At 45.8% G+C, this 26268-nt stretch overlaps 2 protein-coding genes across 3 annotated transcripts; both read right to left on the bottom strand.

Annotated features, from left to right (window-relative positions):
- Nucleotides 1-482: 482 nt before the first annotated feature.
- Mfsd10 (major facilitator superfamily domain containing 10) lies at nucleotides 483-4060 on the bottom strand. Of its 2 annotated transcripts, XM_021643708.2 has the most exons (14): nucleotides 3986-4053; nucleotides 3800-3843; nucleotides 3446-3635; nucleotides 3262-3358; nucleotides 2880-2983; nucleotides 2469-2627; nucleotides 2227-2388; nucleotides 1885-1993; nucleotides 1689-1800; nucleotides 1439-1547; nucleotides 1257-1347; nucleotides 1126-1173; nucleotides 962-1051; nucleotides 483-840 (listed from the first exon to the last, which is right to left on the bottom strand). In XM_021643708.2, exons 3-14 carry the CDS (start codon nucleotides 3617-3619, stop codon nucleotides 725-727), a joined length of 1371 nt encoding a protein of 456 aa, XP_021499383.1. In that variant the 5' UTR covers nucleotides 3620-3635; nucleotides 3800-3843; nucleotides 3986-4053; the 3' UTR covers nucleotides 483-724. The 2 variants fall into 2 exon arrangements, with proteins under 2 accessions (XP_021499383.1, XP_021499384.1); XM_021643709.2 differs by lacking the exon at nucleotides 3800-3843 and having other exon boundaries at nucleotides 3986-4060.
- A 1337-nt stretch (nucleotides 4061-5397) lies between these two features.
- On the bottom strand, nucleotides 5398-26220 carry Nop14 (NOP14 nucleolar protein). The gene is made up of 18 exons (XM_021643695.2): nucleotides 25893-26220; nucleotides 22839-22973; nucleotides 22180-22321; nucleotides 20793-20926; nucleotides 20235-20369; nucleotides 18062-18184; nucleotides 17510-17641; nucleotides 15553-15856; nucleotides 14556-14686; nucleotides 13693-13778; nucleotides 12408-12543; nucleotides 10744-10845; nucleotides 9997-10150; nucleotides 7804-7963; nucleotides 7340-7487; nucleotides 6024-6142; nucleotides 5754-5909; nucleotides 5398-5514 (listed from the first exon to the last, which is right to left on the bottom strand). The coding sequence occupies exons 1-18, from the start codon at nucleotides 26085-26087 to the stop codon at nucleotides 5415-5417; spliced, it is 2592 nt and encodes an 863-aa protein (XP_021499370.1). The 5' UTR covers nucleotides 26088-26220; the 3' UTR covers nucleotides 5398-5414.
- Between the last annotated feature and the right edge of the window lie 48 nt (nucleotides 26221-26268).

Genomic DNA, 26268 nt, shown 5'->3' with positions numbered 1-26268 from the left:
GATATTATGAGCTGCCAGGTGGAGTCTGAAAATTGAACCTGGGTCCTCTGGAAGAGCAGCCAGTGCTCTTAACTACTAAGCAATCTCTCCAGCCTTTAATTCTTGATCAAATGTCCCCAATAGCTTCTTGTGGTGCAGAAGGGCACATCATGAAATTTGAGCTTGGCAACATTCTGTTACTGATGGGGGAGGAACTTGGTAGGCCTCACTCTTCCCTAAGTAAGAGCCATTAGAAGTTAAGGTTTCTAGGGGTGGTGGGGGGCAGGGGAAGTCATTTTCTCCAGTGATGTGGCCCAGGAAATAACTCCACACCATGCCCACACTAATTAAATTCCAGTGGACCACCACAAAAAGCAGGAGAGGGGCTGTTGGAAAGTGGTTCTTCATGAGTGGGAGATGATTAATGGGGTAATGGGGTAATTATATTTACCACAGAACATTTAAGTATGAAATTTGTCTGAGAATACTAAGACAAAAAGGCACTTGGTACAAAATAGCTGCTTTATTCGTCATTCAGACGGATTACAGATAAAAACAATCAGAAGCCTAAAATGCTTTGGAGTAAGAAGAAGTTGTAGCTGCCCAGGCTTCCTGCTGGGATGCCATACTGAGAGGGGAGGGGCCCAGCAAGCCTCCCTGGGCCTGGAGGAAGGAGTGGGCTAGGAGTGGAGTGGTCCTGGCCCAGGTTCCCACTTGGCAGCTGGGTTGGGGTGTGGCAGCTCAGCTACTCCTCCTTGAGAGTCTGTGCTGGATGCCTCAGCTTCCGCAGGAGAAAGAAGGGGAGCAGAAAGAGTGCGGAGCACACAGTGAAGCAGACCTGGGCCCCAGCCAGCCAGTACACTGCGGAGAGACAGGTGCTCAGCCAGGCTTTTCATAGTTCTGTTCCTGCCCTGTTCCCCTCAGCTGCCAGGAAGAGCAGGCAGCTGGAGATGGCCGCAGGAGGGACACGGCGAGCACTTACCTGAGGCTGCCACCATGGGCCCCACTGCCCTACCTAGGGCGCCTAGGCTCCGCAGTATGCCCATGACTGTGCCTTTTTGCCCTGGAGACCCTGAGGAGAGAGGACATGTCACATGCCTGTTGGCCCTCTCCTACCCTGGGTAGCCTTTGGGGGAGGGCTCTCACCATAACTGGAGACCATGGTGGATAGGCCAGGCACCACAACAGCAGCAGCTGGTAGGAGAGTATTGGGAGGCACTTGTCAGCCAAGGACAGGCATAGGGACATCCACGCCAGCCCTGGCAGGGCCCACTCACCGAAGGAGTAGAGCAGTAGTCCCAAGCCCAACATGAGCAGTGAGTGACCCCAGCCAATGAGGAGGAAGGCTGGTACCAGCAGCAGCATTGCCTGGGGGAAACAAATGTCAGGACTGCTTCCACAGCCAGCTGGGAGTCGAGAGCAACACCTGACCAAACTGTCAGGGAAGTAAGCCCCTTACCCGCTTCACAGCTGCAGCTTCCTTGCCAGGGCTGATCCGTCGGGCGTAGGTGCCCTGTATAGTGGCCATGGTGAGGCCGATGAAGAAAAACATCTTGCCCTGCTGCAGGCTAGGAGGTGGAAGGTGAGCACCCAGCCCCCTAGGCCACCAACTGCCTGGGGGATGGGCAAGGGCGGCAGGGTGCTGGGAGGGATGCCACAAAGGCTTCCTGGACCTGGGGTCTATGAGCCTCTCTAGGATGGGCACCTACCTGCTGAACTGGAAGCGCTGGTGTGCAAGGAAGCTGAGTGTGTACTCCAGACCGGAGAACAGGAAGAGGTAGAGGAAGTAGACCAGACCCAGGCGACGTAAGTTTCGGAGTCCTGCAAGTCAACACAGAGCACATGTTGACCTTCTGCTCACGCTGGGTAGTCAAAAGACAGCTCAGTTAGAGGTAGCCTCCTTACTGTCCTCCGCGGGTGGATCCTGACTTTGAGTGACAGCTGCAAAACGAAGCAGGGCCAGGGGACTGAGCAGGTTGGCAGCAGTGTGGAAGCCCAAGGTGACAGAAGGAGCCTGTAGGAGGAAGTGAAGGCTGGCCAGGAGGCTGGAGCACATGACCTGGCAGCCTACGGGCCAGGATGAGCACCTCACACTGCAGGAAGCCCAAACTGTGAGGCCGTGGGGGCAAAGATCCAGGAACCCAGGAGCTGCTGTACTGGCAGCTTGAGGGCAGGCCCCAACACGGCACAATAAAGAAAATCCCTTCAAAGTACGGAAGGAGCACCCGCTCCAGGACCTGGGCTTACCCGCTTCTCCTGGGGCAGTGTCTCTGGCAAGAAGCAGAAGATGAACAACATGTCAGAGACCGCAAAGAGTAGGCTGATCCAGGGCACCGTTTCCACAGACAGGAATGCACCAAGCATGGGGCCCAAAGTAAAGGCCAGGGAGAAGGCTACCCCGATGACTGCCTAGGGAAAAGATGACCTGACCTGGGCACGGAGATTGAAGCTCAGACATCAATCCCTATTCCCTGGGTCTGTTCACTCACCATGCCTTGGCTGCGGGTTGGAGGTGAGCCCAGGTCAGCAACAATGGCTGTGGAGAGGCTAACGTTGCCTTTGCTGATGCCTCCTATCACTCTGGAGGCCAAGAAGGCTGCAAAGCTCCGAGAGGTAGCCCACACTGCGTAGGAGATGGCCAAACCTGTCTGCCGATGGGTGGAGGCCAAGAGGCAGGAGTGGTTGGTCACTTGAGGCCACGAAGGGCCCAGACTCAACAACATACACCCCTCAGACCTGAGCCACCTGTGTCCTTTATGCCTTCCTCAGGCGTGTTCAGCTTGGTGTAACACCAGGGGCCATAGGCCCCTTCAGTAGAAGGGGTGAGCTCACTGTTGGTAGGGAACCCACAGCGGCACTCTCTCCTCTCTGCTTTTCGGCAGCTGGGTCCAGTGACTTACCAGGGAGAGCATCATCACTGGGCGCCTCCCCAGGCAATCAGAGGCAGCTCCTGTGAGTGGTGCAGAGAAGAACTGCAGGAGGGAAAAGGCTGAGCCGATGAGACCTAAGAGACGGAGGTTACCATCACTGGTGGCTTTAGCAGTCCTAGAGTGCAGACCACACTGCTTTGTACTCAATGACTGAAGCTCAGGTGGCCTCAAAACAAAACAACGAAACACACACACACACACACACACACACACACACCAAACCAAAACAGACCTGCCAGTCTAAGAAGGCTCTGGAGGAAGTCAGGGAGCAGGGGAGGGTTACTAAGAACCCAGGGGGAACTAGCTCTCCAAGAAAGGGCTATGGGCTGCAGCCTGGCACGCAGCGACATACCTCCGAACAGGACACTGTTGTACCTCTTCTCGGCTGGCATCCCAATGGCTGTGGCAAACCAGTCTACCCCGCGCTGCCAGGAGCCATAGAGGGGGTCCTGGGTGACAAGGAAAGCAACTCCAGCTGGGTGAGTAGGTGCTAGGCTGGGAAAGGGGTGAGCTCCGGCCTTAGGGGAAGGGCTTACTTGTTTCCGGCCGTGACTCTCCAGCAGCCCTGGCAGCAGAGGCAGCAACAATGTGAAGGCCAGGAGGTCGAGCAGCAGGCCAAGGAAGATCACAGTGACCACGCGGCGCTCGGATGCGGGCCGAGGCCGGATAGGCGGGCGAGGCGTGCACCCTGCATCCCCGGCCCATCCCATGGTGGAAGCTTCAACCCTGCCGCGGAAGGAAGGGCGTGGTGAAGACGCTGCTGGGTCTCAAGCCCCGGTTTACCTTCCACTTGGAACTAAATTTCCAGGTTTTTGTCAGACATAACGGAAGTGCTTCCAAAGGGGTCCTGGCACACCCTTCAAGGCTGGACTCCCGCCTTAACAACTTACGACAGCCGTGTGCTTCGAGCCGCTACGGTCAGGGGTGCCCTGTTCTGAGGCGGGGAGAAGATGGGGAAATCCTGGTTGGGGGTAGGTCACGGGCGCCCAGAGCACCTGTTCTGTGCACTACTTTGGCTTTCCCACGTGATATCCAAACCTCTGCTTCTCGCCCACCCACCAGGGACCTATGCACACCTGCCGCAGCTCCAGATGGGAACCCACGAGTGGACGGATAGGGAAGCTCTTTGGATGGCGGCCACGCCCCGGAGGCTTAAGAGCAGGCACCTCCTCTTCCGGGAGGCTGGGCGGTGGCAGGAACGGGGCTTGGAGCTTCCCAGTCGAGTTAGAGGTGGCTCGCGGTCCTCCAGAGGCATTACAAAGGTGAAGTTCTGGAGAGCTAAGTGTATCTAAGAGACTGTCTGACCGGTTCAGTCTCCTTGGCACTTATGTATCATTCGTTTGTGTCGGGGTCTCTTGTCACGGTTAACTCACTTGAATTCCTCATCCTCCTACTTCAATCTAGCTCACTAAACTGGTAATCTACCTCCAATCTCAGCACTTTGTTGAATACAGTAGACCAGGATTCAAAGTAACCCTTAATCAACTACAAAGTTTGAGAACAACCAAAGTAGTGCCATGTGAAACACTGTCTCTAAAATCCAAAACGAAAGAACCAATCTTTCAGCTAGATAACAGTCCTGTCCCACCAATGCTGTTAACCTTTTCTCTTGTTGGTTCTTTCCCAGAAGCCACACCAGAAAGCACTCTTGGGTGATGACTTCTACGCTCTACATGCTTTTGTTGGCATGTCCCCCTAGATTAAATATCAAGCGCTCCACTAGACAGACGTCCAGCACCAGAAGCCCTCTGCTTCTTGCAGCAGCTGGGTATATAAAGAGCAAAGCTCTGTGGCTAAAGTAAGAGGAACCACCTGCAGCAAGGTGGCAACCAGCCTCACTGGTGGGCATGTCGGCTCACACAGCCTGTCCTGAAGCATCCTAGGGGAAGGGATGATCCTTGAAGGTGAGTAGCTTCTGCATGCCACGCTGCTGAGCCTAACACCTCTCCAGGGTTGTTCTTGACCAGCTCTGACCTCCAGGACACCCACTGCTGGTCTGTGCTCCGGTGATGGCTTTACCATGTCCAAAGTCAAATTCCCAATCAGCACCACCAACCGCTGCCCAAGATCTCACACCTCGGAAGCCACAAGTGACAAGGACCCATCTGGACATGACTCAAGTTACATATACTATCATGTGTGACAGATGATCTGAGAAGTGTGCAGGTAGGCAACTTTGCTGTAAAACTCTACGTACCCAAACCATGATAGCACGTCAGTTTTCTGGGACAACTGCCTAAACTGTCATTCTGTGGTGTGGCTGCCATCTAACAGTGTAGACCTCCCAGAGATTGAACTCAGGCTTGGTGGCAAGAGGCCTGTTAGAAGTACTAACAGTGTAGTACTTCTAGTTCTAAGAGCGTATTTCTGAGCTCACTCTGTCATCGGAGGCCGTTTTCACAGGTGCTGAAGCCTGGCAAGGGAGATGGGATCTGACATTCTACAACGCCCCTCCAGGACCCTACATGACAACACAATGCACCCTTGCTACATTTAAAAAACAATTTATTTTTTGAACTTTTTCCTCTTCAGAGCTTTCCATTCTCCTTCTTGTGTGGCCAGGCTGTTAAAAAGCTGCTTTACTTTGCGTTTTCTTTCCGCATCCCTAAAGAAAAAAAAAAAAAAGTTACTTTTGTATCAGTTTTCAACATATCTTGCCTCTTGCCTCTCCTCTGTTTGAACACTATCAATTCAGAACCATCCATGTGTGGCTCAAAGCTCAAGCCCTGCCAAGGCCGTCACATACCAGTCACCATGCTTCCTGATGCTGAGAGAAACCAGCAGCTGACAAGTGTGGTGTTACCTCATAGTGGTGCCCTAGTCCCACACATAGTCCTTCCTCACCGTTCCATGATTTCCGAGAGCTGCATCCTGGCCAGGAACTGATTGTCCTTTCGGATCTCCCGAACAGCGCCTTTAAATTCCCGCTTGTGTTTGTGGATCAGTCTCTTTCTTTCCTGCTCTTCCTTACTGCTGCCTTGTTTCCGCCCAAACTCCAGCCTGAAGTTAGAGAGTCAACACAGCAGGAGGTGAGTGTAGCATCTCCCCTGTCATGGGCTGCAAGCAGATGCGTCGCCCACAGTCCTGGTCTCCTCAGGGGCACCCAACACTCACACTTTGACTAGCCGGGGGGTGAACAGCTTTAGTGGGACCGGCTTGCTCTTCTCACAGATAAGTGGCCGGAGGTTCTGTTTTGTGCTTTCCATTTCTGACAGTATGCTTTGAGACAGCTCCTGAGGAACAGGGAATAGGTGCTGTGACAACCATGAACAATGTGCCTTCAGAGGCTCCTCCTAGAGGCCTCTGCTACACCCACTGGGCTATGAATGTGAGGTGCTGCTTGGCTGAGCCGCCATCTGCTACATAGGGAACTACAGGCAATAAGGAAGGATCTCTTAAAACCTATGGTGGATAAAAATAAAATTAAACAAACAAACTTGTGGTGGGCTATTAAGATGGTTCAGCAGAAAAGGCCTCTTGCCACCAAGCCTGAGTTCAATCTCTGGAAACTAAATTTTGAAGGCACTGCCCTCTGACCTCCACACTTGTGCCAAAGCATTAACACCCCATCCCCAGTGAGAACGTTGTAAATGTGAGGGCTTATACCCAGAGAGTAGCACATGGCCTTTCTCCCAGGGAGACACTGGCAAGGCATCATCAGCCCAATTCTGATTAAAGTACACAGGACTACCTTCTCTGCCACACAGCTAAGGCATGTCTCTTTTAATGCCGTGGCTTCTGGATATCCCTGAGGCTTCTGGGGAAGCTTGAAGAAGCCAGCTCACTGATGTTGGTCTTGTCCCCTTCCCTCACACAGATATGTCCTGGAAGCCAGTTCACTTGCCTTTCTGTATCCACTGCATAGTCTTGATCCATCTGAATGTCATTGGAGAACTCAGAACCTATAAACCCTATAATCCCAACAAATCTGCAATACCAGAGATCCCTTTAAGCAGGAGGGATACATCAGTCATGTCCATCCACAGTGATGCAGTTTGAAGAGGTGCTAGCAACTCAGTATAGTCAAGGGATGGCTTGCTCCCGACTCGGGGGACTCAGCAAGCAGGAAACTCAGGAGGTCTTCTGTGGCACATGTGCCAGTGGCAGAGAAGAGGGTAAAACGTGCACAGGAATGGTCAGCACCGTGGGCAAACGGCACACAGGGCTTCTTGTCATTTTAAAGGATGGAGAAGCTACCTCAGAAACTGAGGGGAAAGTGCTTTGGATGGTCTGGAACCAGAGTGCAGCTAGGAAGCCTCTTAATATAATTTTATTTTCCATGTGTGCTTATAATAATGTAGAATTCAAGCAGACTTCCCAGTGATGACTTTTAAGCTGCAACTTCAATAACAAAAATGCTCACTAAGCTGGTGTCAGGTCCTGAACAGTCTGTGACCAGGGCAAGGAGCCTTGTTTTTGGTAAGCCTCACCTGAAGTTCTGGGGGGAGGCTACAGTCCACAAGATGCTCTGTCAGGAGGGCGTGGTGGGGCTTGGTGATGGCATGGAAGGACGGCAATGCACTGTACATGAGCACACAGTGCTTCAGCAGGGCCAGACATGAGGCCAGGCAGGACAGTCTACAAGGGCAAAGGACAATGAAAGGGACTAAGTTCATTCCATTTCATTAGTTACTGAGAAGCCAGTAATATCGGCAAAATGAAAACTCTCACCCACAGCTTAGAAAATCTAAGTGGAATCATATGGGCAGAAAGGCTAACGGCTCATTATGGTAGTCTAGGAAATACTGTTTGACCAGAGTGGAAGGAGGCACAAGAAACACAGTACCTTTAAAAGGGGCCTCAGCTTCAGTTCCCATTAAGTAAGTACACTTTGAAAATAATGCTGCGTATGTTAGGGCACTCACTCCAGATGTCCCTGGGGTGTCACACATACCTGATGTGATTGGCTTCAGTTGCTGTGAGGGTGCTCAGTCTACTTGCCCACTGTAAGGGGATACTTTGCCTCTGCCAGGTGGCTACATCTGCTTTGTCAGAGACCACAAGCAGTTCCGAGTTCTTTCCAAGTGCTCTAAAAGGGTGCACCAGAGTGGAACCTGAATCCCAAGCATGACAGGTCAGAAAGGACCCAGATATCACTGGCTCAGAGGACCTACTCTATGGTGGCTCCGCCTTTAAAAGTTGTCTCCGCACCAAACTAGCAGATCTTGCTAGATACTGGTGAACCCACTCGAACTGTGCAAGTAAGGATATCCGTGCCTAGCAGTGGTGGTACACACCTTTAATCCCAGGGAGGAAGAGGCAGGTAGATCTGAGTTCAATGACAGAATGTTCTACAGAGTTCCAGGACAGCCAGAGCTACACAGAGAAACCCTTTCTTGAAAAAACAAAACCAAACCAAACCAACCAAAAACAAAGAAAATAAAAAAGACCTGTAGGGGAAGTCCAGCAGGGCTGGTGAGGCAGTGCACCTAGCAGACTTCCCAAGGCTTCAGATTACACAAGGGTTAGGCACTTAGGTCATGATCACAAGAGGTCATAGCCTTGTCCTTGAAGAGAAGTCATGCATAAACACCTTACAAATAAATGAACTACACAGGGAGAAAGCAGAAACCAATGTCAAAACCAAAATAGAATGAAGAGTAGCAGGAATGCTGGAGAGTGGGTAAGCAGGTCACTAGAGGATGTACAAGGCGAACATTTGCAGAGACCTGGAAACACGTCAGTTAATGAAGGAGGCAGAGAAACAACATGCTGGGAGAGAATTCAAGCATGCTTAAATGGATGAGCAAGCGGATGGTCAGCTTGTTTCAACCCCTAATCAGGCCAGGAACCACCTTCTCAATTCCACTGTGATACCTGCACTTTCTACTAAAGTACTCTACAGGAAACAACAAGGATCTGTGTCAGGGGCCATGCTGGATGGCTTGTTTTCAACCCAAGCCTGATACCCATGGGCAGGCAGTGTTTGGAGACCAGTGCCATAAGGGAGCTCTGTGCAGGAGCATCATGTGACTGGAAATCCAAAGAATGGTGGCAACTGGAGGCCTGAACCCTGCGTGGCCCCCCGCTTTGGTCTAGGGCACCTGACTACTGGGCCACTTAGCAACACTATACTCTCATGTTAAGCTGTGCCTTATCTCCGCCATAAGGATGGAAATGGCATCCAGAGAACAGAGGCTTTAAGAGCATGCTGTGGGATCTTGAGGAATGCACTTGGCATCATGGAAGCTCCCAGAAGGGAGAGAAATCAGTTAAGAGAAACAGACATGGAACTCTCCAGTACACTAGCTCCCCCTAGTTCTCCTTTCTAGAGTCTCAGCTTGCTGAAACTGCACTGAGCAGTGCGGGCCAAAAACAGTAAAAAGAGAGCTGAGAGTGGTAGTGCAAGCCTGTACTCTCAGCTGCCTGGGAGGCTAAGGGTTTGAGACAAACCTGGGAAACAAAGACTGTATTTTTGTTGTTGTTTTGTTTTGGATACAGGGTTTCTCTGTGTAGCCCCCTGGCTGTTCTTAAATTCAGAGATTCACTGGCCCCTGCCTCCTAAGTGCTGGGACTGGGATAAACCCATGTGCCTCCACACCTGGTTAAGAATGTGTCTTAATAATGAAAAAGGGTGGAGGAGAAGTCAAGCTCAATCCCACTACTCTTCCTCCCTAAAAAAGTGAAAAAGAGAAAGGTATAAATTTCACAATGTATTCAGTCTCAAATTCCGAAATTTGCTGAAATATTTTATCTGGCTTTGGCATCAGCCCTGAAGAGGTGAACCCGCAGTTGTGAAGCTGGTATCCAATGTGTGGGCATGCACACACACCGACGCAGAGAAAAACAGCTGGTACCTAGATTGCTGGACTGCAGGTGTTTTGTTTTGTTTTTTTATGTTCTCAACTTCCCAGGAGTATGTAAATACTTGAACTCTAATACAAGCTGGGCAGTGGTGGTGCACACCTTTAATCCCAGTACTAAGGAGGCAGAAGCAGGCGGATCTCTGTAAATTCAAGGCCAGCTTGGTTTACAAAATGAGTTCCAAGACAGCCAAGGCTACACAGAGAAACATGGCTCAGAAACCAAAACACAAAACAAAACAAAAAACCTCTAGTACATATTTAAGTCTCCATAATTAACTCACCTTGGCTCCGTGTGTTTGGAGTTGCTATGTAAAGAATTCCAAGAAGAAAATTTAAAAGCTCAGGAATGAGCCTCCGAGACAAAGACACATACTCCAGGAATAAGCAGCACACAAACAGGCCTTTTATCACGTCTTGCAGAGACAGGACTGGACACTAAGAAGGAATCCACAGTTACTGCTCTGGAAGTATGTTCTGGAACACTGCTCTGTCAGACAACAAGCACCCCACTGAGTATCACAGGAAGCTTTGCATTCTGATAGGGAGGCTTACTGACTGTGAAGGCTACCTGAACATGGGCATGGTAAACAGCGTGCTAACACAGGAAGAGGAACAGTCTGAACACAGCCCCTATCAGACTCAGTTACTACTACTATTTGAAAGCTGCTTTTGGAGTCATGCTCCTCTATAATCTTGCATTGCTGATTCAACACCCCCACCCCTCTCTCCCATTCCCCATCTGGAATAGCCCATGCAGGGAGCTCTGGGAGCAGGACTAGGCTACTGTCTGACCTTGGAACTCCCGGTCCCCACAGGTTCTCACAGGACCTTTAAGATGACCAATTTTATGCCAAATCTTACTGGCTAATAGCTATGGACATATTTTTGTTGTTTTGAGACAGGCTCTTTATACTGTTCAAGTTAGTCTTGAACAGGCTGTATCATTGTAGACGTGGAAGTACACTCTTGTTTACTATAGTCCTGAGATGTGGGGCTGACCCCACCCACCTTTGGAAGATGGGACCAACCTTAGTAAGCATCTGGCTCATGCACATCAGGGCAGGGGTCACAACTGGATGCCAGAAATCAGAGGTTGGAAATAAAAGCCCAGTGATTTTCAAATAAATGAGCTGTAAAAGAAGTGTTACAATTCAGATTAAAGGTAAAGTGACTTTAAGAAGACCCCACAGCAAAACTGGTCCTAAAAGTTCTGGTGAAATATAGGAGGCATTGACAAGTCAACATGACTCACCTTGGGCAAGGCCTCCCTCAATATTTCCCAGAACACACCAGCATCCCATGCTTTCGATACATAGCTTGGCTCCTCTGGAATGTCTATAAGGATGAGGCTGTTCTATCCTGTGAGCTTGGCATGGTCTTTAACCCTCACTTCTAGCCTGCAGAACTGGGACTCCAGGTTACCAAGGCTGGGGATAGTGCTTGCCTGCTGGACACCAAGTCATATCCTGCATCTGCTTAGAAGGAGACAGCCATGTCTCAGCAGCCAATACCTGTAGTTCTACCCCACACATATGTGAAGGCAGGAACAGCCTAAGGCACCTGGAAACTGTCCAGTGCATCCAAAGCTTTGTCAATTTGATCCAAGCAAACTCAGAAATCAGTAGGCACACAGTAGAACTCATTTCCTTCTGGTCAGGCAGGGACTCCTTATCACTGCAGAATGACTAGAACCCCACCCCAATTTGGGAGTAGAGGTAAAGAGAGCCTTACTAGCTCCATGGCCTGGCAAGCTTCCTGTACACGTCAGCTCCATAATGTAGCAGCATCAGAACCACCGTATGAGCTATACAGCTACTACTGTACTGGCAGTTGCGTCCTCCAAGAGGATCGAATGAAGTTTAGCATATTATGAACATTCAGCTTATCTGAGCAGGTGTAATTATAATTACTACCCTTCACAGCAAAAATGCTGAGAGAGGATGTGACTTGAAAGGACTTGAACTTAAACCCCTCCCCCAATTTCTGGCCATGGATCTAATTTCAGTGTCTACAGCAGCACACACAGCCCTGGCTTCAATACGTGAGTGTGTATGAAGTGTGCTAGGGAAGGTCAAGAAGACCCTCCTAACTAGTCAGCTGACTCAGACCATTGACTTTTCAGGATGTGTAAAAATACCATTAACAAAAACTTAAGCATCTGTGAATCACTGCTAATCCATTTCAATATGAACACCCAATAGTACTACTTCAGTCCAAAGATGAAGTACAAGACTATGACAAAACTGCTAAAACCTCAGACTTAGAAATATTTCTCAACATTTGAAAGAAAAGAATGCAGGCTGGAATCACTCTGCAGAAAGTGGTTTTGTTTGTCTTAAACTACATCTTTGCCATTATGATTTGCATAGCCCCATTTACTGACTCAAGCCAGAATTCGAGAATGAATGTTCCTCTCTTGTCTTGCTGCAGTTCTCTCAGATCATTCTGGAAGGTCCAGCAGGGGTATCCAAACTTTCACAGTTCAACATGACACACTGATCTACAAATGTGTTGAGCTGCATTCATGGGTAATCTGAGACTTATAGGCCCATAGGGTGGACACCTGACTAATAGCCAACCTCTAAAGCCATGAGCATGGTATCCCATGCTAGCCATTCTGTGTGATGATAAATCAAACTTGATTTCCTGTAGCTGCGAAGAAATGACCTGATGAACCTTGTCTCTTGCTTACCACATCCAACCCTGGAAACACTGCCCGGCCTTTGGTCTCAATCATTTCTTCCATCTCATGCATGGCATCTCGGAGGACAAATCTGATGGAGTCACTTGCAGATTCAGGAAACATTTGACAAAGATTATATAATTGCCTGTTAAACAAAAACACAATAGAAAAGACTTTAGATAACAAAAGCAAATAATCAAAACAACAAATCTCAAAACTTTTCTTGTACAGTTGCTTGCTGACTCAGGTATCGGAAGCTTGCAGATGGATACACACTTTTGCCGTGTGCCTGCTGAGCACTGAGCCTGTTTTCATGTATGGCAGTCAGTACTCTACTGCTGAACCATGAGCCCGGCCTGATGAAGCCACTTTTCTTACCACAGATGGCTAACCTTTCTGATATTTCAAGTCGCATTTTATGACAATCTATACTGTTTTTGCCATTGTCTAAAATACTGGTTATAAAATTTAAGTGGTGGTGGCACATGAAGTGCCATGGATGTTTACACTATTGATACTGTGGGAAGCACATTCTTTATTTTTTGTTTTTTGAGTGTCAGGCACAGCACTTCAGATATGACTTATTTCTCTTCACACTGTGTAAGAGCACTGTGCTGCACATGCCGCTGACACACAGGCCAGTTATGCAGCACGGAAGGAAGTGGCTCAGGAGTGCCCCCTCCAAGCAGATGTTCACTAATCCCAAATGCTGGTACACAGCTCCTGACAGAGATCTGTTTCTTCTGTTCTTCCAGCCACCATAAAGGAAACAGGAAACAGGCACAGGGGTCACAGGTTACAACCAAGGTAAAGGCTAAACCTTCCTTAGCTACCCCTGTGCAGGGCAAGTGGACATGCTTTCCTAGCAGGCACCCTCAGACTCAAGCAGTATGGTTCCAGTGAGTCAAGGACTGGGTCCTTCTAACATGTTCCCAAATACCTCTGAACCCACCCGGACGTTGAGGCTTTAGAGGCAAATGAAACAAATAGATGAGTACAGCTGGAAGCTGAAGGGGTCCCTAGCTTTGTTTTGGAGACAACTTATTAGTCATTTAAGATGATCTCATCCCTGCAGGAGTAGTAGCACGTGTCAGAGGGGAAAGCTGTGGGCAAGACGAGACAATGGGTAAGTAATGTAAGGCCTATGTATAATTCTGTGGGGCAGTCAACCTGCCTAAGGTCACACTACCACTGCCTGTCACAATGATGCCAAAATGTGTATTGTAACATTAGATAGGAGAAAAACTGTCCAATTCAGCCTCATATTCCTCTTAATACAAATATTTTTACTTACACAACCAACTTATCGATGGTCTTGAGGTCTGGTGCATTGTCTGTAGCCAAATCTCCTATGTATTGCAAAAGGAAGCCAAACAATTTCTGCAGGGACAAAGAGTGGGAGACCACTCAGTGCCAAATACCAAATGCTAAACCACAACCTACACAACCCACAGTTTCTAGAACACCAGCATGCTAGCCAGAAGCCACTGGGACAAAGGACTTCGGGAGAATAAACAAACGCAAGCAAAACCACTACTAGAAAGTGCTGGACATAGACATCAGGCACATTCTTCATGGAATGGCAGACAGTGCATAACTAATTATGTCTCATAGTCTGAGGCCAGCCTGGCCTACATGGTTGAGTTCCAATACATCCAAAGATAGTGAGACCCTGTCTAAAAAACAAAACAGAAGAAACCACTACAAAACAAACGAGGAAAGCTGCAGCCTTCCACTGTCTAGATAAGAACATGATATTCACCCTAAGCACTCTGGGAGGCAGAAGCAAGCGGATCTCTGTGAGTTTGAGGGCAGTTTGGTCCACAGAGTCCAGGACAGCCAAGGCTATACAGAGAAACCCTGTCCTGAAAAAACCAAAACCAAAAGATCATTTATTCAAAATCTCAGCTGCTTGATGGGTAAGTCAGAGTTTCCTGACATGTGAAATGAGGAAAACAGGCTGCTGTGAAGTATCTGATGCCATAGGGTGGCATTCCACTCCTCATTAAGTACTTTCCAGTGTTATTGCAGTGATATTAGAGGCAGGCCCTGAGCAGACACCAAGGCACTGTGTAGAGTTATCTCCAAGTAAATTTAACATTCACAGAAACAGATCATGCTAATACTCGAACACCCAACAAATGTATCCCTGCATACTTCTAATTTTGCTTTGTTTCCTACTGCAAGACTTGGATGGTTGCACTTCTGAATTCTCTCCACCACCAAAAGTTGTTCTTCTGTTGGTCTTCCTGATAATAAAAACCTCAGCTCCTCATAGGATTCAGGAGCTATCAAAAATAAAAAACATATTTCACAGTTAACATTCAACAGGAAAATAACCTACATGTCTACTTACATAGTGTGGGCATGACAACTTGCACTTTCAAAAGTTATTTAACCCAAACTTTATATAAGGTATTCATTTAACCTCATACATATCTAATCTTATCTAAGGAGTTTGACACTACTTAAATGACCTATGTTTGAGTCATGTATCCAAGGACAGCCTCAAAGAAAAGATGACCCCTGGGTTTTATCAAGCAGGAATTTGCCTGAAGACCCACAAACCATGAAGTATCTCTGTGGCAGTGCTGGTTTCTGTATAAATATGACTGACAGTGTTAGAGCAAAGCAAATCCATTTCCTGAGAATTCTTGTCCATGAAAGCCAGCTTTACTCATTAATTCCCTTTTCTGGAAATAATCTTCACTCACAGAACAAGTCAGGATTACTTGCTATAACCAGAGTTTTCTCTACGTACCAGATCAAACAGACAATATTTGATAAAAGGGATTTATTGTGACCAAAGCAGAGTATCTAGGTGTAAATCCTTTATCCAGACAGCCCAGGAGTCCACATCCTGCTGCACAAAGGTGTCTGCTTCATCTTTGCAGCCACAGAACTCTCTGTGGCCATGTAACCAATGTGAAAGTGATGCTATATGCGGACAAACAGACACCGAGAATGACAACCTATCTACACAGCAAAGACGTCACAAATGAAAATGTGATTATGCATTCACAATTGTATCTGCAGGGAGGGAAATTAACACGTACACACTGTGGCCAGTATTTGGAAAACAAGAAAACCCAACAAGGCAGGGGACTGAATCCCAGTCCTGAAAACAGAACAGAGAAAGCAACTATTTGTCTACCTGCAAAGATATAGGGCAGCTCAGCTCCAGCAGCCTTTTGGGCTTTCTGATGATCATTTGGCAATTTTCCGCCAGAAGTCTGATGTTGCTCTTTCTTTGGCCTCTCATTTTCTTCCTCACTCTCTATATTAGATTCTAGGTCTGTGTGGCTGTCTGGGCCATCACTCTCTTCTGGGTCCTCCCTGCTCTCATTTTCACTCTCTTCCTCATCACTCTCATCTTCACCCTCTTTCTGGTCACTCTCTTGGTCACTTGCTTCCTTGCTTTGCTCTTCCTGGACATCTTCAATGTTCATCTTCCCATCCTGGAAAAAGATCACAGTGGCCACATTCAGAACATTCTGCAGTAAATTACCATGCTAATGTGGTATCATATTTTCTTATCTGCTTGAGCCACCTTGCCCACTTCTCTGAGGTACTCTAAGCAACAGGAAATGAAGCTCTTCCATAGCACTTTGGTTTTTCCCTGTGTGTTTATGCACTGGAAGCTTGGATCTCAATGTGCTGCTGTGAGAGGGGAGGGGACCACTGAGAGATGAGGTCTGGAGGGAGGTCTTAAGTCAGGAAGGGCTGCTCTGGAGAAATTTAGCAAGGTTTTAACCCCAGTTCCTGGGACTTACTAACAAGGAGCATGTGTGGGCCCTCTCTCTCTCCTGGACCATGTGTCCTGCCGAGACATATGGTCACTTTCACATACATGGGTTCCCATCACTAAGGCCTTTGCCAGGGCTCAGCAAAAGGTGGCACCAACTCCTTCAATTTTTAGTAGAGACTATCCCAGCCTTCCAAAGAATCCTGCAGCTGGGAGGTGGAGAAAAGTTTAGGTTTTGCCACAGAGCTCATGGAAGTGAGATGTTGATAGTCTCTAACGGTTGTGAGGGTTTACAGTGTCCTACCTTTGAGGGCTAGGGAACAGAGAAGACAATGGTGGCTTTGGGCTATATCTGCTTATATAAGTGTTTTGTTTTTTTCTTTCGTATTTTGCTTTTTTTTCCAAGACAGGGTATCTTTATGTCGTCCTGGAACTCGTTCTGTACACTAGGCTAGCCTCAAACTCATAGAAATCTGTCAGCTTCTGCCTCCCAAATGCTGGGATTAAAGGCTTGCACCTCTGCCATCACCATCCTGCTTTTTTTGGTGCTTTTTTAAACATCCAGTTTTATATATCAGACCCTTCTCAAAACAGTTGGCCTGTCTATTTTCCTGCCCTGAGTTCTGGCTAATACACTCTAAAAAACACTGGTATTTTATAAATGTTGTGAACTAAAAACTACACCAGTATCAAGGATATAACTTAGTGACAGAAGGAATACCTAACATACAAGGCCTTGGCTCAGCCTCCAGCACCATATAACAAAAAATATATGGCACCTAGAAACTAATTATGTCACTCAAAAATATTTTTGGTTGCACACCTCTCTATTCCCAGAACTCAGAAGGCAGAATTTTAAGTTCCAGTCTCGCTTGGACTATATAACAAGAGCCTATGTCAGAAAAACAAAAACAATGTCAATAGTATACTGAATTCAGCCAGATAAGGTGGCACATGAGTTTAATCCCAACACTTGGGTAAGCAGAGACAGGCAGCTCGCTGTTTGAGTTTGAGGTCACCTTGGTCTATCAAGCGAGTCCAGGATAAGCCAAGGCTACACAGAGAAACCCTGTCTTGTAAACAAACAGTACACTGATTTCAAATAGACCATCAGTTTAGAGACATTAAGAATGGTAGGTGTCAACACTGAAATACAGCAAAAAAGGTCCAGTCTGTGTGGTTCTGTCCCAGCTCCTTCTCTGATGGAAGGACACCACCACTGTTAACTGACATGCTGCAAATATACCAATGAGAACATGACAGAAATTGTTTAAAAAAGGTTTCAATTTCCAGCTGTAATGAATCCCTTAAATGAATAATAGTCAGTATGGTTTTTAAATTAAAGGGGGTAGAGGGAACAACTTACTTTGTAAGAAAGCAAACGCCTATCATCTTTATCTAGTATAAAGCCATCATTTAAATCATCTGCCGACATATGTTTTGGTTTCTTTTTATTTTCATCTTCATCTTTTCCAAGCATTCTTCGAAGTCTTTCAGCCTGAGACAGTAAGGAAAAAAGTCACACACTGTATTCACCAAGTACAACACCAACACTCTGATACAGAAGAGACCTGTGACACAGCATGCTAAAATGGCCAGCTGCAGAGTTTTGTTTAAACACAATAAACCTGAAATCCCAGATGCACAGGCAATAGGTCAGAAGGCAAGTGTTTATGGGAAAGGTGTTATAAAGAAAGACCTTGTGTGCTGTTTGCATTTTACTTTGTATGGTTATTTTATAAATGAAAAGACATTTATGTCTCTGTTAACATAAAATTTAAACACAGCACACTTCAGCTCATCTTTCAAGATAAGCGCAGAAAAGCTTATAAAGGAGTGACAGTCAGGCCTCAAATGTGGGAGGTGAGGCTCTTGGGTGTCCAGCTGGACCATCCATTCAGGTACCAGTCACCCATACCTCTAATTTCCGGAGCCGATCTTGTTCCTCTTTTGCCAGTTCCTCTTCCGTTTTCATTCTGTTAGAAGGCTGTGCCTTCATTTCAAAGCCAAGCTCACGAACCATCATGTCATATGCATCTGGCTAAGGTAAAAATAAGATGTTTTTCAGGATTTTTTAACAAAAAGTTAAGAACATTCCATCAATGACTAGATATCATATATAAAGAAGGGGACAAACCATAGCTAAGTCTTTTCTTCCACATAGAAAACTGCTCCTGGGCTGGAAAGATGGCACGGCCATTAGGAGCTCTGCTTATCTTACAGAGGACCAGAGTTCCTGGCACCCATATCCCAAAGCTCCAGCTCCAGAGGAAACTGCCTGCTGCTAGCCTCCACAAGCACCCACAAGCATGTGCATATCAACCCCCACCCTAACCCATCCATCCATCCATCCATCCATCCATCCATCCAAGCTCTTCTAACTGGCCCTAAAAACCGAGAAGCAGGTGGATATGTGGGATACGTGGATACTTTTGCTCATGAAAAATTATTTTGTTTTGTTTCTGAGACAAGGTTTCTCTGTGTAGTCTTGGCTGTCCAGGAACTCCAGGCTGGCCTCAAACAGCGGTGGCATACACCTTTATCCCACCACTTAGCAAGAAAAAAATTTATTCTTAAAACATATCAGTTGCTAGGCATAATGGCATGCTTGGGATTCCAGCATTTTAGAGGTAGTGGCAAATGGATCAGGAGGTCAAGGAGTTCAAAATCAGGTTGTCCTACATGTAAACCATCTTAAAAAAAAAAAGAGCAAACCGAACCTTAACAAACAAACCCCATCCCAACCAACAAATGTATCTGCTTTAACAAAAATTAAATAACACTCAACTGAGTATATGTGAGACTGTAATGGCCAGTATTGATGGGGGGAGGATCGAAGAGAGTTTCAACCTCAAGAGGACAACAGAGGCCAGAAAGTAGGCTGCCCTACCACCAACCCTGGTAAAATTACTAAGCTGGCAGTTATCAAGTCTCACTCCTTGTTTGACAGTGTAAGGTTTTTCCCCTTGGACCCCTCCCCCCCCCGAGTATGCAGATGAAGTATCTTTCAATACTCCTGTTCTGGCCAATTATACATTGCCCTACAAACCTTGCCCTAGAGACCCTGCCCAGCACCCTAGGGGCATAAAGACCCTTTCCTCAAATAAACTGAAACCAAAGCTGTTCCTCGGTGTGTGTTCTTTGCCCACGAACGCAACAAGATCCTGCCTGCACCTAGCCACTTGGTAAGCTCCCTCCCTCCAGTCCAGCTATCCCAAGGGGGAGAGAGAAGACACCGAGGGGCAAGTTATTAAGCCCCAAACATGGGAAATTATGTCAGTTGCAGCAATGATATAGCTGACTCAGAAAGACACATATACTGCCATGATACAATATAATGAAATCCTATTTCTTTGGTAGATCTTGCTACTAAACAAATGTACAATTTTTCAACAGTTTAGGGGAAATGTTAAAAGCAACACTGTCAAGAGGAAAAGAAATTAAGCAAATGCATATTACCCCTGAATGTAAGGACTGCAACAGAAGTACAACCTTCCCATGTTCTTACCCTAAAGTTTTTCTCACTTGAGAAACACTGTAATTCACTTTAAGGTAGAGAAAGAGGTCATTTTAGGTCACTTCCACCCTATGTAACAAACATGAGATAAACTAACTAAAAGTTGGGCACAGGGGCACATGTCTTTGTTCTCAGTAGGAAGACAAAGCAGACAGAACTCTGAAATAAAGATAGGCCTGGTCTACACACAGATCTCTAGGCCAGCCAAGGCTACAAGGAGACTCAGTCTAAATAAATTAATAAATAAGTCAGCTAACTAACTAACTAATTAATTAATTAAAAAAAGGGAAACAAACAGAAGAAGAAACAACATTTGGGCAGGATTGAAAAAGGACAAGGAAGGGGGCTACAGCTGGGATTCAAAGTGAATAAATTGTAGTAAATAAAAAAATTAAAAAAAAAAAAGAAGAAGAAGAAGAAACATTTGACTAAAAATAAGGCCAGCAAATGGCTCAGTGGACCCAGGTTGGCACACATAATAATTTCCCCCTAACCGGGAAGAGATAGAGATGTTGAAATGTCAAGCCAACAGACATTAAGCCCAGTGTTGCTTCTTGTGAAGGGTGCTACCCACCTGGGGTTTTTCCTTTTTCTCTTTGTTTTCTGACTTCTGAGATTTACGTGACAGGAGAGTCTGGATTTCTTTCCAGTCTTGGTCTAGCTTCTCCGTGAGCTCAAGGGCATCTTCTCGTTGAGCCTGTCTCTCCCTCTGGGGAAAAAAAAACAGCAAATACGCAAAACACACTATTACTATTTTTACTATTAGATTTCCACAAATGGCCTGGTGTCAAGGCTAAGAACACACACATGTATCAACATGAAACAGGGGACCAGAAGCACTTGTCTAAAATGTAAATCTCTAGGAAATGAGAAATACCTTCCTGCTACTACGTATCCAGATGATCTGAGCAATATACTCCATGTTTAATAAGCAGCATTGTTTTACAAACACTAAAGCCAACAAAAACCATCAGAAGTATATCCTTAATGAGATCTAAATGAGATTCCTTTTCCAAATGAATGGTCCTTTATTAAATCTAGATAAAAATTAAAATACAGCTGATAAATGCACACGGGAACAAAGTCTGGCATATTTTGGTGCTGTCCACATTAAGAACATTAAGCAGCCCACCTTCTCTTGCTTTGACTTTGCAATGAGCTCTTCAATCAGTTCTCTCCGTGACTTTGGCTTGTCTCCATCCTCACCTTCCTTCTGAGAGGTGTTCTTGTGGACCCCACCACCAAAGTGGGAAGCAGTCAGCTCAGCTGGAGACAAACAGCACAGGATATTATGAAACTCCAGCTCTAACTTTAAAACTATTTTTGGGCAGAACTCGGTCAACATTTCTCCAAGGGCACTTTTATAAAAACTTATTTGTATGTGATGTTTGGGGGCATTGTGTGCCATGGCAATCATGTAAATGCCAGAGAATGACTCTGACATGCAGGCTTTGGGGATCAAACTCAGGTTCTCAGGCTTGCACTGTGGGCATGAAAGTGTCTTTACCCAGTGAACCATCTGGCTGGCCCTCTCCAAGAATACTCGGCAGAATCCCACATTCAAGAAGAAATTTTCACAATAGGCACAACAACACCCAAGAAAATGCAAGATTAGCTGCTTCAAGGACATTCAGACTAGCTAGTTCAAGAAAAAATGTGCAGCTTCGATTGTTCATCTGCTCATGAAACATATGCAGGAAAACAGACCAGAACCAGAGTCATGGAGGAAAAACAGTTCAGAAGCAATACATGGCAGGTATCCCTGCCTCCTTCCACACAGACATAAGGACCGTGAGCTAACGGTGGGAACAAGAACCACAAGAGCCCCACACCTCCAGCCTACTCTATTTGCCACAACAGAAGATACACAAAGCAGAGATCATCAAATGTGGACTAGAAAGAACTTAAAACAAAAAGCCAGTTTTTCAGGTGAGAAACCAGAGGCTTAGGTGTAAACCAGTTCAAAGAGAAAGAATGTTTAGAATCTTTTTCCAGCTCAGGTCTTATTCAGGACATGCCTAGGAAGCCAAGCCCTTATATAGACCTGCACACCTCACCCTAGAGCTGAGGACCGAACCCAAGCGCTCTACCACTGAGCTAAATTCCCAACCTCCTAAACATCACTTCTTGCACAAAGCTGACGTAACAGTTCAACATGAATGCCATGCTACAGCCATTAGGTCAGAATTTATGACGGTTCATGGAGCTAAGAAATGCAGAAGAGTTCTTCCTAGCTCAAGGAGGCACACTCTTCCACAGCTCTAACTCTACTTCTCTATGCTGAGAGGTAAAATTGGCTATTGTGATGCTTGAGACAATGTGTAGTAAAGGTACTTTCTCAGCCATAAAAGCATACATGCCTAAAGTTCTGAAACAAACAAAACAAAGAACAAAGGCAAAAAGCCCTGACCTGTGGAGTTAGCAAGAGATTAAAGTATCATTTTCTGGAGAGTCCAGTAAGAAACACACTGTCCCTTGCTCCAAGCTACCAGGTTTCTGTGATGGCGCCTCCCACTTACCAGACAATGTTCCTCGTTCTTCAGTATCACTGTCACTATCCACGATGTCATTATGCTTTTCAATGTCAGCCAAAGACTGGCCATAATGAGTCAATTCTTCATCTTCATTTAGGTTGTAGATGTTTTTTTTCTCATGATGTCGCTTGGCAGAAAAGGGGTAAAATCAGTTACCTAAAATTGTTACATTTTCTAGAAAATTAGTTATTTTCCACTATATGTGAAATATGAAATACAACAATCAGTCTGAAAAGTATTCTGGACATTTGAAAGATGATTGAACTATAAGCAGAGCTTGTAGAGAAAATTCCTAAATAAGTCAATGGACTAGGCTAAGCTACTAATCAACCAGTTGTCCCCATTGGCAATGGTCCTCCACTCTCGTGTTCTCCATCCAATAAAGCCAAAGGCAGGACCTTAGTTACCAACTCCAGCACCAGTCACTACTTTTCGTTCTGGTTAAGGTATTTATCTCCTGTTAACCAGTATCTCTTGAAAGTATCTTCCTCTTTATCTACCCAGATGAGACATACCACCCAAGATATATCCCCTGTACCTGGCAGGCAAACAACTCAGACATGTAAAGGAACAAAGAGAAACTCCCTTTTCCTTGGCTTGCCGTGTTCACTATCTAGCAGACTTTCCTCCCATTTTTTCCATACCTGTTGCTCCAGAGCAAACCTCTTCATCATCTTTTCCTCTGGACTTATGTTGCTATTATACTCCCCAAAGCGTTTATCTGTAAATATGTTGGATTTGTTCCTCTCTTTGTACTCCTTTAGTAAAGTCTGAGTTCGCTAAAAAAAAAAACAAATCATACATAATTAATTCTCAGACAATGTTTCTGAACTTTCACTAAAGAGGTCACCGGAGGGGCTGTGGAGCTGAGAGCTATACAGTATTATGTGGAAGTTCATAGCATGTTTTCATCAATGTTAGGCCTTCCCGAGTTGTGATAGAATTTTGAGGAGAGAAAAATCAATTTACACTTAATAGTATTGAGATAATCTTTCTCCTCTTTGGCATCTACTTGTCAGCATGAAAGTTGTAGAGGCTGTGTTACAATTTGGAAATATTTGCTGTAGACATGATTGACTTGGAAAAGGGTCTGGATCTCTACCACAGAGAGGAAGGAGTTTACTTCCCACTGAATATGTCCCAGAGAATACAGAGTTGTGCTTTCATGTGTGAAACTATATCATAATTGGGAGTTTCCCAACTGGGAGCACAGTTCACTCTTTACACCTTAAAATAGCATTTATCTCGATCTTTTTTTTTTTTTTTTTTTAAAGTGTATTGGTGTTTTCCCTGCATATGTAATGTAAGAGGGTGGTGCTGGGAACCAAACCCGGGTCCTCAGGAAAAACAGTCAGTGCTCCTAACGTCTGAGCCCTTTATCCTAACCTCTAGCCACTTATCTTGATATCTAAGTACAGCACAACTAATAGCAAGTACCTGAAAATTGGGTATCCTTCTAGTAGCAGTAACAAACACATTCAGTATTATTCAGCCCTAAGGCAAGGCAGGGATAGAGGGAAGCAAGGAATGGCTATGATCTCAAGAGACCAAAGTTTGCTTTATTAGGAACTTTTACTCTTTGCAGAGATTCTTTTTTAAACAAACAAACAAACAAAATACACAGCTTCATAGCCCATGCTGGCCTTGAATGTGTCACCTCTGTGGCCAAGAATGCCCCCTAACTGCTGATTTCTAATGCTCCTTCTCTAGAAAGCTAGCACTTCAGGCATGTGCCACCACACCAAGCTTTTTGGCAAACTTTTTACATTTGCAAACAGATAGTCTCCTCATAAAGACCTCACAAAGGCCTGGTAGGTTCAAAGATTGATTACAAAATCCCACCAACTTTGCTACTTCCTAGACAGGACTTTCAAAGTTCTTAATCTCTCTATCCCCAGTGACCATATTTGTAAAAGGAGAGTCACTTTCTTCAAGTTATCTCTAAGAATATTGCATGTATCAGTAAGAGATCATTTTGGACAGGCAAGCGGAGTAATTGTTTCAGTGTGTGATACCAGGAGAGTACTTGAGTCAGGACTTGGATCTTAACCTTACCTTGTTGATTGGAGGAATTTATATGCCTCAGTGTTTCCAAGTATAAAATAGAGACAGTAATACTTTTCTCATAAAGCTGACTATAAGGGTTAAACTTACTTTTCTTTCTTTTCTTTTGAGACAGGGTCTCTCTGTATAGCCCTGGTTGTCCTGGAACTCAGAGATCTACCTGCTTCTGCCTCCTGGGTGCTGGAATTATAGGTGTGTGCCACCACTGATTGCCTAAACTTAATGTATGTTTCTTAATACAATGCCTGAGCTACTATACTCGAACTCTTTAACTTTATGAATAGTGTTGACTTTCTAACTAAGTTTGGAAACTGAGGCATAACTAGAAAGTGATGGTTTGGGACTCTCCTTTACCACTACTATACTGAACTGCTACTTCAAAGCACTACATCTAATCAGAGGAAAGAAGGGAACTACAACAGCCATTTACATTAAAAGGAGCATCGCTCAGAAAATACTCTGGGCTGCAACATGGACCCCATGTGCACTTATCAAACTTAGGTTCAATTGGTACATCTATTGTCTCTCCAGACATCTCTGAGCTTTTTCCTTCACTGTTCTGGTACAATATGCCTCCCAACTCAACTCCTCAAAACAGTCAAGCCTGCTCACCCTGCAGGGTTTGAATATGAGTCTTTTATGAACAATTTTCTGATGTTCTCCATTGCTTTCTCCTGACTGTGACCTCTGAAAGTTCTTAGCTTCTACTTCTGATTTCTTCAAATATTTTCATTTTTGATGTGGGTCAAGTACTTGGAAATTCAAAATGAACTGTGATCCTTCTCATGCATATTAGAGGTCTGCATAAATTTTGCTATTTGGGCCGTGGAAAGTGACACTTGAACTGGTACTTTAGCACCTTTGGAAGTTAAGGCAAGTCTTTGAGAAACTGAGTTGCACGAGACAAAGCAAGGACAACAAGCTGCAGTGAATCTGCAAAGGAATCTGAGGATGACAAGCCAAGCAGTGTATGAACAGTAGTGTTTGGAGACTGCTCTCTCTCCACTAAATGTGCTACTGCACGAAACTGGAAAAGGCAGATGTGGCTCTTTTAGAGGCTACATTATTTTATTCCCAAATGCCCTTTCTGCCAGCCTTGGCCTACAGTGTATATTGGTGAATTATTGGAGTCGGTCACTTGTGTTTTTCTATAATGCATACGTTGGGCTATATACAGAACATGTCAGCTCCTTGCAGTATGGATATTTTACTCAATTCAAAAGATATTTCATTTATTTTAAAGATCTCATGTGAACTGTAACAAAGGTGAGATTATGAGCTGCGAAGGGCAAAGGCCAAGTCTTACTCATCTCCTTTACAAATATTACCAATAATTCTAATCTATGAATTTTCTCAAAGTAACCATGAACTGATTAAGCAAGGCATGGAGAGCAAGGCAGTAAAGAGCACCCCTCCATGACTTCTGCATCAGCTCCTGCTTTGAATTCCCTCAATGATGGGCTACGATATAGACGTGTAAGCCAAATGAGACTTTCCTCCCCAAGTTGCTTTGGCCATTGTGTTTCATTAAAGCAACAGTAACCCTAAATTAGGCAGTCTCCAGGATGTAGGCACCAAGAAGTATGCATCTAGCCATTGGACACAGTACACAGATCCTGGCAGCGCCTCCTTACCTTCCTGATGGCACGGGCGCGGGACACCCCAGGCAGGCCCACATCGTGGCGCGTCTTCCTGCCAAGGATCTGAAACTTCTGCCTGTTGACTTTCACTTCAAATGGGTTTGGGTTAGTTTTCGCCGGGCCTCCGAAAGCCCCTGCAGGCGCTTTGTGGGCTTGCCTCCGCGCCCCAGCCCGCTTCGCCTTCCCCATGACATTCACTCTTGCCACACTTTAAAGACACTGCCGACAGACCAAGCAGCGGCAAACTGTCTGAAGAAACGCGTGCTGAGATGCAGACCCACCACCAGCCTTATCTCGCGATAGCTGTGTCAGCTTCTGGTACGTCGCGAGAAGTACGTAAGTCGCGCATGACACTGAACAGGAGCGCCAG

Source organism: Meriones unguiculatus, chromosome 12 (assembly GCF_030254825.1).
Source record: "Meriones unguiculatus strain TT.TT164.6M chromosome 12, Bangor_MerUng_6.1, whole genome shotgun sequence".
Taxonomy (NCBI): Eukaryota; Metazoa; Chordata; class Mammalia; order Rodentia; family Muridae; genus Meriones; species Meriones unguiculatus.
This window is presented reverse-complemented; position numbering and strand designations above follow the sequence as displayed.